General features: G+C 38.6%; 3 protein-coding genes across 10 annotated transcripts in view; 1 reads left to right on the forward strand and 2 right to left on the reverse strand.

Annotated features, from left to right (window-relative positions):
- Positions 1–845, reverse strand: part of MED23 (mediator complex subunit 23) — a 38770-nt gene extending 37925 nt beyond the window's left edge. For both annotated transcript variants that reach the window (XM_071589934.1, XM_071589933.1), the window contains exons 1-2: positions 572–845; positions 237–481 (exon numbers count right to left, since the gene is read on the reverse strand). In XM_071589934.1, coding sequence (XP_071446035.1) covers positions 237–481; positions 572–616 — 290 coding nt within the window. In that variant the 5' untranslated portion in view covers positions 617–845. The remainder of the gene's footprint in view (positions 1–236; positions 482–571) is intronic.
- Positions 846–911: 66 nt separating this feature from the next.
- Blos4 (biogenesis of lysosome-related organelles complex 1 subunit 4) lies at positions 912–4019 on the forward strand. 3 transcript variants are annotated; one of them, XM_071590934.1, is made up of 5 exons: positions 912–982; positions 1070–1360; positions 1464–1535; positions 3190–3408; positions 3887–4019. In XM_071590934.1, the coding sequence occupies exons 2-5, from the start codon at positions 1301–1303 to the stop codon at positions 4007–4009; spliced, it is 474 nt and encodes a 157-aa protein (XP_071447035.1). In that variant the 5' UTR covers positions 912–982; positions 1070–1300; the 3' UTR covers positions 4010–4019. The 3 variants fall into 3 exon arrangements, with proteins under 3 accessions (XP_071447035.1, XP_071447036.1, XP_071447037.1); XM_071590935.1 differs by having other exon boundaries at positions 913–961; XM_071590936.1 differs by lacking the exon at positions 912–982 and having other exon boundaries at positions 1307–1360; positions 1431–1535.
- A 130-nt stretch (positions 4020–4149) lies between these two features.
- SCaMC (Short Calcium-binding Mitochondrial Carrier) overlaps positions 4150–16678 on the reverse strand; it is a 120575-nt gene continuing 108046 nt past the window's right edge. For all 5 annotated transcript variants that reach the window (XM_071590928.1, XM_071590930.1, XM_071590932.1 and 2 more), the window contains 5 exons: positions 12762–12920; positions 6738–6992; positions 6457–6624; positions 5875–6022; positions 4150–5710 (listed from right to left, as the gene is read on the reverse strand). In XM_071590928.1, the coding sequence (XP_071447029.1) occupies positions 5517–5710; positions 5875–6022; positions 6457–6624; positions 6738–6992; positions 12762–12920 (924 nt within the window). In that variant the 3' untranslated portion in view covers positions 4150–5516. The remainder of the gene's footprint in view (positions 5711–5874; positions 6023–6456; positions 6625–6737; positions 6993–12761; positions 12921–16678) is intronic.

Here is a 16678-nt window from a genome sequence, read left to right on the forward strand (position 1 = left end):
GTTTACTGATTTAGCTCTTGATAGAATGAGGGGGACCAGGATACTTCTTAAGGCTAAACAAGGTTAGTCGTACTGCATTTCTAAGAAAACCAAGGCCATCTTGCAATTTTTTACTAAAAAACTGATAGGTATACAACTATATATAGCAATAAATAGAATTAGTTCCAGAGGTACTACGTGGTTATTACTTATTTTAATTGAAATAATTACACGATCTAATCGATAAGAGAACTAACCTGGCAGGTAAAACCCCCCCAGTAACGAGGTTTTCTAAATGTGAAAATAGAAGTTGTAAGCGACTTTGATTTGTCATTGCTGAGGCCAGTATTAGGTATTGCCGGATTCCGGCTTCTTGCTGTTCTGCAGCCAAGCCTTCAAAAGCATTCTTAAGCTCTTTCTGAAAGTGCGCAACTTTATCAGCTTCTTGCTCAGGTCTATGAACAAGAAAACAGCTGAAAGCTTCCTCAATCCCTTCGACTTTCTGCCAATAAAAGAAAGGGGAATGTTAAGGGCTATAAGAAGGAAATATGAAAACTACACCATTTAAATAGAGGATAAAAACAGAACTAACCAGTATTTCATTCACTATATTAGTTACTTGAACTTCAGTACCCATTGCGGCAGTCAGATAGATCAAAATAACGGCAAATCATGTAAATAAGCCTCTAAACAAGGCTTTGGTATGAACTTATACACACAATTCGCTCATCGCGTGAAATGTTCGCCATGATAGCAAATGATCGAAAAACGTAACTCTTCCAAGTAAAGTATTACTTATCTTCAGCCAAAGTTGTTTTTGACATTCGAAGCTGCTCTGTAGCACCCTGGCTCACGTTTACGGGCAGCTTTGAGCGCAACGCAGAGCGATGCGAGATTTTCACTGTTGTTTTTCTAGCTTCATTTTTATGTGATGAATATTAAGCCAACAGATGTAGTATGTGCTCCCAATTTCTCGGTCAAAGTAAATATGTTATTTGATTTGGTACACGAAGAAATATTTAGGCGTTAAAATAATTACTGACTGTTTTGGCTGGTATTTGTACTCATTTACTTCATCATTCATTTTCAGCGACTCGGAAAATATTGGTTCTTGAACATCACAGCTGAGTTAGTGTTATTATCAGATGTAGAGTTTTGAAGCTGCGTTTTGGAGATGTTTACAACTAGTTCACTGACATAATTAGACGGATTTTAAGTGTCACGTGTTAGACGAGGCTGAATATTCTGCTTATTAGTGTCGTCTTTAGTGTGTTCATCTGTCTCATGTAAAACCATTTCATAATCATTCAGTATTTTCAAAATGATTAATGAATTGGCCGGGAATTATGCTGGCTATGTTAACCAAAATATTACGCAAGAGGTATACATGTATGCTAGTGGATGTAAATGACAAGAAACGTTGAAGTCGTGCAATAAGACGTGTAAAATAGACATGCCCTGAAATCGTTTTCAATTGCTTTTAGCTTGGACCATTAGAGGAGACCATTGAGGACATGCTTACCAGGCTTGAAGAGTTCGAAACCTTGGTTGACATGGTGAGTCTGTCGCGGACCTTTTTCCTGATATATCTCTCTAGTTTAGCGTGACCGCAAGATATTGCCGATGCTAATACCCTTCCAACTGGCTGTTGACTTCAATTCTTAGGGCACCGTGGAATGTTTACACAATACTTCCCCAATTTGTATGCTATATGCTCATTTATACATTTTCTGTGAAAATCTGATCAATATTCAAAATGTAGTTGCGAGGGTATAGATACGTTGGCTTTAATATCGTTGACTAAATGGGTAACGTTCTCAGGCAGTCAGTTATACCAGTCGATTACATTACATGTTTTGGGTCATTTATATAGAAATTCTGCTATTACGATGGATGAAACCTGGCCCGGTTCACTCTTATGGTATTGTATTTGAGCAGTTCCCGAGTCACTGCATTAGGCGAAAATTTGAAAATGAAAGTTCACTGTATTCACGTATCATTAGGGGAATACTGTATAGTTATGCATTTGTACTCTATTATTCCCTCCCTCAAAATTATATTAGTATCGCTTCAAGTATGATTTCCTCGCTTTTCATTTAGTTTCGCCCTTATTGTGTTACTGATCCTTATCAGGAACTGTAGTGACATTTGTGAAGGCAATGAGTCAGAAAAAAGATATTTACTCCTTGTTGATTTGATTACTTCTCTCTACTTTAAGTGTAGTGAAGCAAGAACTGAAGATAATTCAGCCTCAATTTTTGACGGACATTATTGTAGAGTATATATTTAATTATATACTATATTAGTTTAATAGTTAATAATAATGTGATACAATAGCAGAATATAGTCATTGCAAAGTTTTTTATGCTGTGACTTTTGATCCCCTACGAATTTATGCATAACGAAAAATCATATAGTTGAAAAAGTATTTTTAATAATAAAATATTAGCAAAATATAATTGAAATTTTCTAATAAGCAATGTTTTGAAAAACAGGAAAACCAAGGTTGAAGTCAAGAGGATTTCTACCTAATTTTAACTTCACCTTGGTAAACTATTGACTCTGCCCTACCCTATTCAAAATGAACCTTCAAAATACCTTTCCATAGCCTCCTATTTCCTTACAATCCTACTAGCAATATGTAGTGTAATAACCACAGCATTTATAAATGTGGAGACATGGCAGTGCAATGGGGTAGAGCACTGGGCTATCAACAAGAGAGCCTGGCTTGGATTTTGGGTGATGGCTCTTGGCACTCTCAGCTTCATTTAAGCTTGATTTTTCGGGTTCCAGATCATTCAGGGAAACCATAGTTGGTCAGGGCAAAGGGAATGACCCCTCTACCCTGATGTGTTAAGTACACATGCCTTCATGGTTAGCGCTAGGTGAGCTCCACCCTCACCCATCAAACTGACCTTGGTTTCGTAGCTGTGTTAATGGTTTAAATGCAATACTAATTGTTTCAGCAAAAGAGCTACAATTCTATTTCACTGTGGCGTATGAGAATTTTCATAAAGTAGCAAGAAAGTTTTTAGAAGGATATGGTCCTTCAGCTTTTTGTAATGAATAGTTTGAGGCTTGCAAATATTTTCATTAAAATTGGAAAAAAATGCTTGTCTATAAGTGGTTGAATCATCCACAGGCATGCAATGCAAGTTAAAAAGGTATTAAGTCCCAATTCTATGTATATTCCATCTATGGAATTTTCAGGTTCAAGAAGATGAGGGTAAGTGCATTGGAAGCAACATCCCGGAAATATTCGCTGCAAACAAGGAGCTGGACAAGCTATTTGAAAAAATCGATAGGCTGGAAGTTTTTGTGGGAAGGGTGAAACATGACTTGGATATTGTCGAGTCGCACTTGGACGAAGCGGAGGCAGAAGCTGGAACTGAAGGAACTTTGAAAAATATTTTAAAACCTCTTTTATTCGTAAGTTAGTTTAATTGCAATCTTCAAAGGTTATCACTCAATAAAATGTCATTCATTGCCAAAATATCTCCTATTGTCAAAATTGCCACCATACTGAAGTCCGTGCAGCTCTGCAAGATGTAGCACAAGGTCAAAATATGTATGGAGTGTTTATTATTTTAAATTTATGCATTAAACGCTCATAATGGCCAATACCTGTGCGGAAAGGGTATTCATAAAAGCTACAGGATATAAAGATGATGTGCATATAAATCTGACTTGCAGAATTTTTAAAAATACAGAATAAAGAGTCAAGTTTTGATGTGCTATTGGAAACTAGTACATTTAAAAAAAAATGTTCCTAAAACCACATCTACTATAATTCTTGGTGCCAAGACCATTTATTTCCATCTTTGTGTGCAAAAGTTTTTTATTATAATGGTTGTATTGGTGGTTATTCACGAGTTTAACTACTAATTTTATTATCTTAATATTTCAGATGAAAAATGACATTTCCTCTGCTGCTAAGAAAGTTAAATCGCCAGTATATGAAGCCCATGACATATTTAAAACAGATCAGTTTTTTCACCCAGATGATTCTAGCCAAAATAAAGAATTATAGTCTCTCAATACCAATTGTTTTTTGTTTCTTCCAAACATGACCTTACGACTGCATCAGATAAATTGCCAAGAAAAATATATAGACTAGTGACACTCAGAGTCGCTATATTTAAGTAGGGTCACAAAACTGGCTAAAAAATGTCAAAATTAAAACAACTTTATTTAATATAGTAAACACAGAATTTAATGAGAATGACTTCAGCCAGAAGTTACAAGATAAAAATATTCATTATGTAATACATTGGTCATTGATTTACAACAGTTATATGCAGGCTTATGCAAGTATAGAATAACAATTATTGTATCATTTTGGAATGACTTGAAAGATTAAGTGCAACCTTGAAAGGCAGTTATTCATGTCACCGTGTATAATATTAACATTAAACAAGTGTTTATGAACTTGTACATGGCCTTTTAAACATTTGGATGTCCTTATCCAAACTTTTCTTGAAAAACTTCATAAAAGATACATTTGACACAGACATGATTGAAATATAATTGTATATAAAGCATCAATATTGATAAAGTGCTGTATACCAGAGTTCTCAACTAAAATACACTTAGTCAAGAAAAACAATCAATCCTAGGTGCTCTATATTTCCATTAGGTTTTTGGAATACGCAAATCGTCTGAAGTTCCTATACCACTTTCATCCTGCCAGCAGGGTTACATAAATTAACTGTTGCATGACATCACAGCTTATTAGTCCTCTCCTCTGGTTATCAATTATTCACTCTTGGCTTACTTGTAGAGAAGTAGATTGGATAATTTATATGCTTAGTTATTAATTTAGTAAAATAAATATAATTGCACTAATACATGTATCAGATAACTGTTGAAAGCTTTTGAATTTCAACAAACTACTTTGCCACAAGAAGACATATATGTGAAAAGTCCTTATCAGACACAATTGATGATCATAATTAACTTTATCATGCATAATTTTTAATAATACTTAATAAGCTGCGTTCAACAGCCATAAAGTGCCTCCATAATACAAAAACTATGTACAGGATATAAAAAATAAATAGGTACACAAAGCTGAGTTTAAAACAAAGACGGTGATTTTCTCTATAGATCTCAATGATGACATCACAGCCGCATAAAAAAATTACTTCCACAGTAAAGATAACAAAAAATTTATAAAACCATGTTCCAGGTGAAATTAAATCATCTAAAGCCACGTCCGAACATGTGAAACCAATAGCACTGGCTTCAGCTCTGCTAGTAAACGGGAAATTTGTCGGAAATTCCAACATAATAAATAAATAAAATTTTCCATTGAAAGTCAAATAATCCACCAACACAGGTGTCTTTCCTGCATTATGATTTTTGCCTACACCATTTCTTCTTAGCACCATGTTTAAATCGCCAAGATAATTTACTCCAATTTTGCTTCCAGGCAAACTTGAACAGACACGTATAATTTTGAAGACATTTACTTGGAGGGGGTATAAGATGGTGGCCTCTTCACAGCCACCGCAATTCATAACTAATGTCTTCTCTAATCAAGTCATGTTCACTCCAAGGGCCTGCCGACACCTCTCATAAACAACATAACTAATGCTAACAGCTGGTGCTACTTTCATAAAGTTTGGAGTTATCCCACGGTACAGTCCAGCAAAGCCTTCCGTAGCTATTATGGTTCTAATGACACTCATCATTGTTGTACTCTGGGCATGCTCGGGACTGGTCAGTATTGCTGTAAGATAAAGAAAAAGGTTTTACAACAACAATTATAAAATGAGTAATGCTATAAATTGTAAATAAATAATTTAAAGAAAATAAAAATTAAAAATAAATACTACCATGTTGAACAAACCACACAATGATAAACCTGTTATGGATATTCAACTTCTTCATTACCTTGAGCTTGGAGTCTCGTTCGCACAAGAGCAAGTGGATATGAAGCTATCTGGCCACAAGTGCTGCTGGCTGTGCCACAACCCAAGAGCAGTAATACACCAGGATTCTCCGAGTTCGTATTGCGGTGAAGGTAATAATTTTTTAATGTCTGAAAATAAAGAAATAGATTTTTTTAAATTATTGAAGGAACACGATTAATTTTACAATACTAGAAAACAGCAAACCAATTTTTCTTCAATGAAGGCACAGGTTTGAGATATGGATGAGCAATTAAACAAGCCGTTACAGAATGAAGAAATTAGAACAAGCCAAGTTTCCTTTAAAGATTTCATTAGATTTAAATTCTGGATATCAATGATAGTACAGTTTCACAAATTACGGAGATCAAGAGAATAGAGCACAATCAGATGCATGGGAAAGGGCCATTTTCAAGAAAGGAAACATAAAAACTGTTATGGCATCTTCAGCAATTTCTTTGGAATTTAAAATACAGCCGACAAAATGCTTTCCTCTTTACATAAACGGGTTTTGGCTCAAGGATTTTCTACAGTGAAATCTTAACCAAATATACCTATTGCTCACCTCATATACTGCCAAGTCAATCCCAGCATAAGGAATGATACCCAATAAATTAGGTACATAGCCACGATAAAAACTTTTAGGCCCCTCTCGGAGATAAATCTTCTTGGCTGCATCAAAGATTCCTTTATACTGTCCAGTTTTTCTGAGTGCCAATCTTGTTTTCAAGACCTGGAGAGTAAAACAAGTGGAATAGATAAATTGTTTTGGACATAGAAAAAGTTCCTATACCTATATGATTATTTTGAGAGTTGTCAGATAGAAGAAAAGTTTAAAAAATTTACCTCAAGTGGATAAATAATAGTTTGACTAACACCGCCAGCCACTGACCCAGCAACAAATCGTTCATAAATTGATAAATCACGGGTGCTATTATTCCTAATTATTCTCTTCGCTTGTTCATATGCCATAAACTTGATTGCGGTCTCAGGGGCAATTTTAAGCACATTTATTCCATTGCCTCGCCAAAGACCTTGTACGCCACCTTCTTTTAACATTCCTTTAAAGCATGATCTGATTCCTCCACTGTTTGAATGTACCTGAAAATAAAAATGCAAAGTCAATTATGATTACAAATGACATACATTAAAGCTACCTGGAAACCAAAATATCAAATAGTCTTAGCACAAATGCATCGGAAATCAGAGCTTCTATACTTCTATATCAGTTATATAATTTACACTGTTTGAGTATGTAACCAAGTTACACATGCTGAAGGGTCACCTTCCAAGGTAGGAAAATGTCAATAACAATACGCAGCAAATATCTGCTGATTTTAATGTATCATTCAAATCAATTTTTGTGCAACCACTATTTTGTACATATTTTTAAAACTTCCAACTACCCATGGATAAATAAGGTTCATGCCCCTAATAAACTTAGGTGTTTGAAATTCGAAAACTTCTTACAACAGAGCTCTAAAACTTTATTCTAGCTGTATAAGATACAAAAGTTTATGAAAACAAAAAAAATGTATGTTGGTTTACAATGCAGGCTGATCTATTTGGCAGGCTTAGCATTTTTACTAAAAAATCTTAGCTAGTAAGCAGTTTAAATTGGCTTACATACGAGATTAGGCTTTACTCCTACATGATTCCTGAAACCACAGCTCAGACACTTCATTAAGCATTCAAATTAGACAATGGAACAATACTTTTACAATTGTGTAAGAACTCATTTGAAAATTATCGTTTTGTCACTCATTGTTTTCTTCATATCCAAGTACACAGTGTAAAGCATACTAGTTTTATAAATCTATTAGACAATCTATCTCTCATTGGGAAGAACTTCCAAATGACTACTTTTGAATTTCAGCTATGAATATCGAACTAAGTACATTAGAAACAATGATGTAACCCTAGGAGGTAGACTTGGCATTTTTTTCACAAATTCTTGATAAAGGTATGATTGAAATAAAAATGAAAGAAGTTACTTTATTTGTAACGAAATATATGCGGAGAAAAAAGCTCAACGGCAGAGTCACATTTCCCAAGTCATAACGATAATACGACATAGCTGCTTTCCTCTAACGAGAAAGTGCTCTATAGGAGCCTCAACGGAGCCAATCACTTATCAAGCTGATGAACAAGGACGGCAAGTTAAGTTGAACCTACAATCCAATTCGATGTGATAACTTGAGGTTCGGAGATAATAGGAAAAGGAGGCTCAGGAATAAACAGTAAAGAATGAATAACGAGAGTAATCAGACCTCGGGGAAAAAACTAGAAAATTAATGGCATGAAGTGTGGAGGTGAAATCATGACCTTCTTTGGTGGGTCGCAGGCCACCTTTGCTGCTTTCACGTGCGACCCATGACCCCCGTGTCGTCAAGGAAACAATTGCGCCTCTCGGATCTACTTCCCGACGCCCGTTGGCCGATTTCGAGATCAAAGGGTGACCCCCGTCTATGTAACAACTTGCCTCGCTCCTCAGAGCATGCAACCTCTACCCGCCCCCCCTCTCCTCATCAGACACATGAATCCGACGATAACGCGACCATACCCTCTCCCTCCACCAATCGGAAGAGCCAAGACGTTTAGTGACGACCAACCAGCGCACTTCGATTAACGTAAAGCGCTATACTTCAATCTATAGCAGATAAATCTTGGGAGTGGAAAGTCACTGGATGATAAAAAAGTTACGTCGTCATGGTGGGGGGTGGTAGGATTTCGGTCATTAAAACTTCAGCCGCCGCATGTTAGGCAAATTCCAACACGATACTGATTACATAGCGGTACTCTTTAGACTAGTATCGACACCGAGGAATTTCAGGAACATGACACCAAGAGGCAAGATATGGAGACACTTAATAAAACATAAAGGCCGATAAAAAGTTGGGAACAGAGATGTACTGGAGAGAATACTATGGTACAAACAAAACCTTTTGGCATATTTCTGCAAGGCGTCTATCGCATGACCCGACCCCAGCCAAGTACACGAAAATGAATAATTAGAAAGTATTACAACGCACGCGGAGCATTCTGAAACCACAAGGTTTTAAAATCCGAAACATTTTGAGTACCACAGGACGCCAAGGGCATTTTGGCTAAATAATACTAAACTAATGGACTACTTAACCCGTAATATACTTGACGGCGAAAGGTCAGAAAGTGACGGACCCTTCGAAAAAATGCCCATAACGCTCACGCCGATTGATGAATGACTAAGAATGGCTCCCCTGGGGCACTAATAAGGACAGCACATTAGGTTGAGTTCTTTCAAGGCTAAATATTTCAATGGTTTTCAGCGACATGGTGACAAATCAGTTCCTACCGAAAAGGATGCTATAAATTTTCAACAGTAGATACTATGAAAGAAGGATATATAAAAGAGTATTCACCAGTTAACCGGTATTTAAGAAGGTGGTGACAATTTACACATCCTTGATACACATTTCTGTACTTACAGAAGAATTATATCACACACACTGTTTTTCATTGTGCCTTCAGCTATGTGAAGATTACCAGTGCGCGTTACCAATAACGCAAACCTAATAAGGGGACACTAATGAAATAATAACTAGCACCACCTATCAAGGGTGTCAATCAACTGGTGGAGGGGGGTAGACGGCCCCTATAATGTATGCCATTCATCTTATTGTTAGTCAATTGGTTCATTTATGGAGGGGTCCGTTAACTGATAAAATTAAGTAACATTTCAGTAAGACCGTACCGAGCCAATTGTGTACCTGGAGGCGGAAAATTTAAGATGAAGTATACGAACGATATTGACTGAATTACGGAGAAGTGAAATTATTTCAAACGTAATTTGCCAGCGAAGACTGTTATTAGCGAACATTCCTCGCTCCTCAAGAAGCTTGCCAAAAATTCTCGCGGGCACGCGGCCAAAAGCACCCTACTAAGAACTTTGAAAATAATATTGACTGCTGACACCCTAAACCAGCTGTAAACACTGCACAATATTTATAACCTATGGGAGTTTACGGTACTTGCAACCTATACATCTCTGCTAGCAAACTTCGATTCCACTGTCCGAAATTACGGCCCTGCGATGATGGTCGAAGAGACTTTATTATTTATTCTCACGCCACAAAAATTAGACAACACGACCTATTTTTGGGACAAATAATTGATTACAGCTTTTTCTAAAACATTTTATTAAAAAGAAACATTTGTTTGCAAAATTATACACAGGCGAGTTTAAACCACTAATTACCCGCCAGCGCTAATATTAATTTGCTCGAATAAAACGTGAAAGGAAAGCTTAGGCGCATTCCTTGGCATAATTCGCTTGATCCATCGTACAAGGCATTTCCAAGAAAAAAGAGAAAAAACGAAAGCCATTAAGGCAATGGTCGCTCCATACGCCCCGATAAAACTAAAGCGGTCGTCATAAAACAATATGATCACGTGTAATATCATCGGAGGCGCGACGGAGATCGATCGAAGACGAATTCCCTCGAAAAGTTGAGTTAGTTACGACGGAATGAGATAATGGTTACCAGGGACTCTTGCCAACGGAGGCAGCGACTCCAGCTTTAACGATCCATCGCAATTTCTTATTTTCACATTCATTCTCCACCCGGATGACCAGTCAAACATCTTATCAGATGAACAGTCGAGAGCTTGGCTGGGGTAGGATTTGGCATCGGCCGAATGGACGGAATCGGCAAAATGGGCACTGTACATAGAATGTACGGGGAGTAAAACAAATTATACCAAAAATTATAACATATCTCAAATCTAATAACGGAGACGATACGTCTATCGAGTATGACGTAATGCGGTTTCGGAGGGTTCTTCTTTCTATGAAACTACAAACGTATTAGCACACTAAGTCAACTCTACACTGAAAAGCTATTATTAGGACTAATAAGCTTTAGTTTCCAACTAATATGACGGGAGCAACCAATTGAAGTTTAAAACTTACCTCCCGAAAAGGAGTAAGCACGTTCATTTGGATTGAACATACTCAAGGTTCCGGTACTCATACTCCGGTTCGAAGATTCCCAATTGAATGTAATGTAAGTTAAATTAAGTACATATTTTTGAAGCCCATATTGCATTTGCGTACAACTGTTCTGGCTAAAACCCTCTCTTGCTTAACATAAACATAGAAATTGACGATATCCAACCGCTGGTCAGTTGAGGACTAGTTCTTTCTTTCGCTATTTTCAACCACGGCTGGATTTCTTTTTAAAATTAACCGTGTGGAGGTAACGACACCCGTAATATGCCACATGGCATTTCATAAAATGTGAAATATTTCGATTGATTCTTTGAATACTCAATTTTTCCATTTCTGCCTTTAAATTGTCTTAAGTATTCGATTGAAAGACAAAGTACTTTTGCCTCAACAAGGACAAGACTTAGCTCACAACTAAGCAACTTAATTAAGTTACTTAATTACCCCATTTATTTTCTAATCGATCTGTGGTCTAATCGTGAAGTGTTTTTTGCTCCACAAAATTCCGCTTTTTCAAAAATTAATGGGCGAGAATTTTTTTATAAATCTTTGAAAGTTAGCAGAATGAAATGAAAATAATACTAATTTTAAGTTCGTTAACTCGTGTGTGACTTCACAAGAGGATGCCCTGCATCTCGAGCTCTCAGGCAGACGTTTAGACTTACCTTATAGAATAAATTACTACTGTATTTTTAACTTAACCTAATGCGCTTATGCCCTAATATTTCGGGTTAAGCTTTTTCATTCGTTCGACTGTTGCGTCCGTTACAGGAATGAATTAACTACTGGGGCTGCTGTGATCCTTCGGATCGTAAAATACACGAAAAACATTCATCATTGTGGGAATATCGATAAAAAAATAGGAAGACATGATTCGGGTGTTAAGGACGCGGAAAAGCCATGAGGGGAAAGCTTACAATACCTTCGATCCTAGGTTGGGCCTTCGAAAAACCTCACCGCTTTTCTGAATGCCACGCCAGCCACGTTCTCTTGGCTAAGGCCACTGCGACCTCGTCGAAAAAATAATGCGGAACCATTGGATAAGATGCCCAAAATTTGGGGGTTAAATATTGATTCATAAAGAGGCAGCCAAATGCAATCAAGGGAAGTGACCCTTCGAACTAATATTTGTATATCGCATGGGCAATAATGTATTATTTGTCTGCCAACAAATAGAACAGAAATGAGGCCATTTGTTTTCAGGAGCTGACTGCTTGGAGTCAACAAAGAAAAAACAAAAACAATTTGATATCTCGGGTGTTACTTCGTGGAAGACGTTCATTATAATTTTATGAAAAACTAGACAATTTTTCAACTTAAGAAAAGTAAAAAAATTAAACGTAGTACACACTCAAAATTACTTTCTCCTATGAAAAAAAGAGTACCATGGGACAATTTTTTTCTGCGGCAAAATAAAAACGACTGCGAATGCATTGATCTAAGGACGAAATAACTCCCGTGTTTCCGGTGGTCCGTTAAATGACCGGTCGCTTACATACGCGCCTGAAATTCACGCGGTCGTCTGGTCAGAAGAACATCTGTCAGGGCAGGTGTTCATCCCTACGGGATCCATCAAGGACAGGATGGTAACAGAACCAGTCCCGAGATGCCCGAGGTCAGTAATGATGAGCTCACTGCATGCCATCCGGGCAAAAAAATCAATGGGGGCTGACCTATCCCGGGACGCTTATTACGCGTTTGCACTAACTTCCATTCCAAATCTTTAGAATGTGGGCGGCTGTTCAGGCCGCCACTTCTATACAACATGACCATTTCCACATAATTCACCAAGCGACGAACGAGATTCGCCATCACAAACGAAGGCTACACGCAAAAATTACCTCAAATGGGTAAAAAAAAAAAATTGCGGAGGGAGGACTTACTTGTAGGAATACTTTCAGACGATCCAAGGGTGCTGTGCAAGTTCTTGAGACACCACCAGCTATACCACCAGCTACCAAATGGCGCCACCACATTCCTGAATTCATTTCTGCCGATGTGAAGTCATCGGGTACGTTCATATCCTCTCCGATATCTAGGTACTAGAAAGAGAAAAGAAGATTATCATTAGGGTACACGTACGAGGATCAGCAGCAAAATTAATCACCCTCCAATCCTTCACTCAACTTTCGCTCAGCTCTCTCAATTCGTAATGGGTGGCTGATTTCATTTTAAACTCATCTTCAAATATTAGACTCGCTTTAATTCCAAATCAATCACTGTACACGGGAAGGAGATATTCCTAATTTTTTGTACTTAAAGAGTTGCTTGTGGTTAAGGTTTCCAAATAAGGCATCATGCTCGAACTTACTCTTGACATTCACATCCATGGAAGAGTCTTAGTAGTTGCTTAGCTTGTCATAAAAATTTAAATTTCGACGAAGTTTCATACCAACTACAATAAAAATCAATAAAACTCGCAATTTATAGGGTAACTATGGCAGTCTCTTTAAGGTTTTCTTAGTACCACCGATAATTTAAAACAAACAATTGGGTCGAGCAGCTTATACAAATTTTATGTCAGCTCGTATTCAAACTGATGACCTGATGACCAGGTTCAGCCATTACACGCTGCCCACTTGCTGGCGTACTAAATCACGGCAGCTGAACTGCATTATCAATGTAATTTTCGGCCCAATGATTACTTCAAAAACCTGTTTAGAATCCATAGTTGTAGTAAGGAAAATAAATTGCGAAAATAAATGTCAGAAATACAACAAAAACCCTAACCAGATGGGTTGTATTGGCCATGCTACGCCTGGAGGATTCACGGCATGGTATAACGTGATTTCGCTTTCGAAGTTTGCTTGCATAGTGCATATATTCATTCCATTATTTAATCAAGGAACTCAAGCCTCCACTTCCCTTCACTCACTCAGCCCTGACAACGGCCTCCATATGATGGTAAGTGAGGGGGAGGGTTCGCCCATGAATCCGTCGAAAATTAACGACCGCACCAATAAGTTCAAGTTTTAAAAGTAAAACTATTAGTGCTTTCCCACTTTCGGCGGGATGGACGCAGGTATTTGGGTCAGATCATATTTTATGCATCACAGCTTGGAATAAAATGAGAGCGTATCCGGCCACACACAAATTTTATATGGGCCAAGGCTTTTGGGCAGCCCCACAGGCCTTGCAGATCAACCCCGGAAATCAAAGTTTATTTCCAAGGCCACACGTCGAAGTCATTGGCTGGCCCTGGTGACAAATTAACAGAAACGCTACTCAACACTGGTAAAAAAAATGGTATTTCGCTGCAAAGGGAGATAAACTTAAAACAGATCTAAAAATTAAATTTTTTTATGGACTCCTATGCATTTTACAAATATTACTGTACATTTTTAAGAAATGTTTCGCATTCAGTGGAACCAGAGTCGATATCCAGTGCAGGGCTTAACGAACAAGTAATCCGGGAAGTGTGTTGTTCCAATTTATGCTTCAAAAGTTAGGAAACCCCGGCTAAATTGTCCAGGAAGTCACTTTTATTTGACGTTGAATTAATACAAATTTGATTCTATCCGAATATCTGAAAACAATCCACATTTTCCATCTTACACAGTTGTTTATTTTCACTCAAAAATTCCAGTTAGGTGTAAGCTGACCGTGATTCAGAAAGGCAATATTTTCAAAATGAAAGAAATGTACGGGTAAAGCGCTTTGATCGATGCGAAATGAAACTACAAACACACAAAAAAAACCTAAGCAAATTTATTGGCCTCATTCCGTGCCAATTCCACGTTCAGAAAGAAGCCATCTAATGACGACTTCTACCATGGGCGCTGGAATTCGGAGGTCACTTTAACTAAACATAACTTAGAGAACACGTTTCAGGAGTACGAAACATCCCGAATGCAGTTTTAACCAGGTAAATGCAACCTGATTAAACCTAGTTTTCGAGCGAACTTATAAAAGAGGGGCCGAGGGAGGGGGATTGGTTTGGGTCAGACCAAGGACGGGCCCCAATCCGGCTTCAATTGAAACGACCTCGCCGATGGCATGCGAGTACTGTAAACAAAAGCAGTCTGAACGCATGTCACGCGAACGCCCTGAATAATGTGATTATTCCGCGCTATATATTTTCAGAGAGAGAAACACCGGGCACTACTACCTCAGTGTTTCTTTCTTTTCCTTCTCGGACATCTGCATAAAACTCGTTAGAACCATTACAATACTAAACCCAAAATTAATGCTTCAATAACCGTCGAGTTTTAACTACTACTTGCTCTCTATTTACACTATGTCTGTCCAACGCATTCTATGAACTTCCATTTTCTAGTGAATCATTTAGTTCCAAAAGGAGTCTTTGGCTTTGAGCTTGAAAACCAATGACTTTGAATATTATTTGAACGTGAAAGAGCGACGCAAAATTCACCCTTTTCCCCGTTAAAATAAAGAAATCCTTAAGAAGACCATTATGCTAATGTCAACAATTCTTGACTTCAATTTAGCACCATTGGCATACGACATACTAGACGTGAAATGAATGGTTTTAAGTTTTAATCCATAGGTCAGGCACTTGAGAATATACTAAAGGCCTCAGGTGGGATACTTGAGCGCCCCTCCCGCTGCAAAAACTAAAAATAAGTTGTGGTAAATTTCACCCTAGAGCATTTGAATATCCTCTTTCATCTAAAGAGAGCGTGGTCCTTTCTTCCAAGCTGCACCGACCGGCCTGTTGACGCCATGCACACGGGTCGGTGCATCGACGCTCAAAAATATTTCTCATTACGGCTTTAAGTCACCCGTGGCAAACTCCGAGAGCAGAAGCCGGCCCTCGCAAGGGTGCGAACTAATGTCGCTCTCCATAACCGACTACGGGTCACCGCCTCCTTGGCGTCAACTCTTTTGCCGAAAGGAGAGGCTCCTTGACCATAGGAGGCGCGGTAAGGTCGCCCGCCGGGCTAATATTAGAGGTAACAATGTGGATGAGAAGTGTTGAAGGGAAGAAGAGAGAGGGTCGAGGCTTGGGGGCACACACAAATACGGATCGACTGGTGGTTTGGGGGAGGGGGGAAAGAGGAGGACTTATGAGTCGTGCTCTGGTCGCAGGTACTGGACCAGAAATACTTGGGGGTGGGTTGCGGCGTACGGGTGGACTTGAGGGGGAGTGTGGCGGCACCCAGAGAGATCACGAGACGCTCCCAGACGCAAGCATAAATACGGGAGGCCGAAGGGAGGGGGGGGACTCGACGGGAGAAGAGAGCCCGCCAAGAACTCCCGCCTTCCCTATACCGGCGCATGCGCTCGACGCAAGACGGGGTTCTCATTTTAAAAGAGGAAGAGCTGAAATAGTATGGACCGAGCCAAGGTGAATGTGAAAACTCGGGTGTTTTGAAAACCCTAGCCTTCCCCCAACCTCACACTCCCGGGCGGAGATCTTGATGTCAAACATCCCTCCGCCCACGCGCTAGCCCAGCTTACTTCCTATTTAAATTCAAGTGTGCAAATTATTCTCCAAAACCTCCAAAATCATCCCACAAAGAAAATAATTCGCGCATGGCATACCCGACCACGCGGATTAAGTTCGCACATCTTGAAAAACTACAGCTGTTTACATAAAAACCACAATTACCAACCCATTGAAGATCAATTTGATTGGTTTGGGTAGAGCTCAATAAGTACTCAGCCAGACGGAAATTCGATCATCAGGGGAGCCAGATTCTTTCTTGGGAAAAGGGGAGGCGTCCCCCGCAAGCTAAATCTCCACTCAGTAGCCCATTTTTTGACCAAGTAGACTACCCTATCCCCCTTCATACATAAGAACTACAAAAAAGTTTACAATAAAACAAGTTTCTCTTCT

The sequence above is a fragment of the Hetaerina americana genome, unplaced genomic scaffold (assembly GCF_022747635.1).
Source record: "Hetaerina americana unplaced genomic scaffold, ioHetAmer1.1.p SCAF_4, whole genome shotgun sequence".
In the NCBI taxonomy this organism is placed as follows: domain Eukaryota; kingdom Metazoa; phylum Arthropoda; class Insecta; order Odonata; family Calopterygidae; genus Hetaerina; species Hetaerina americana.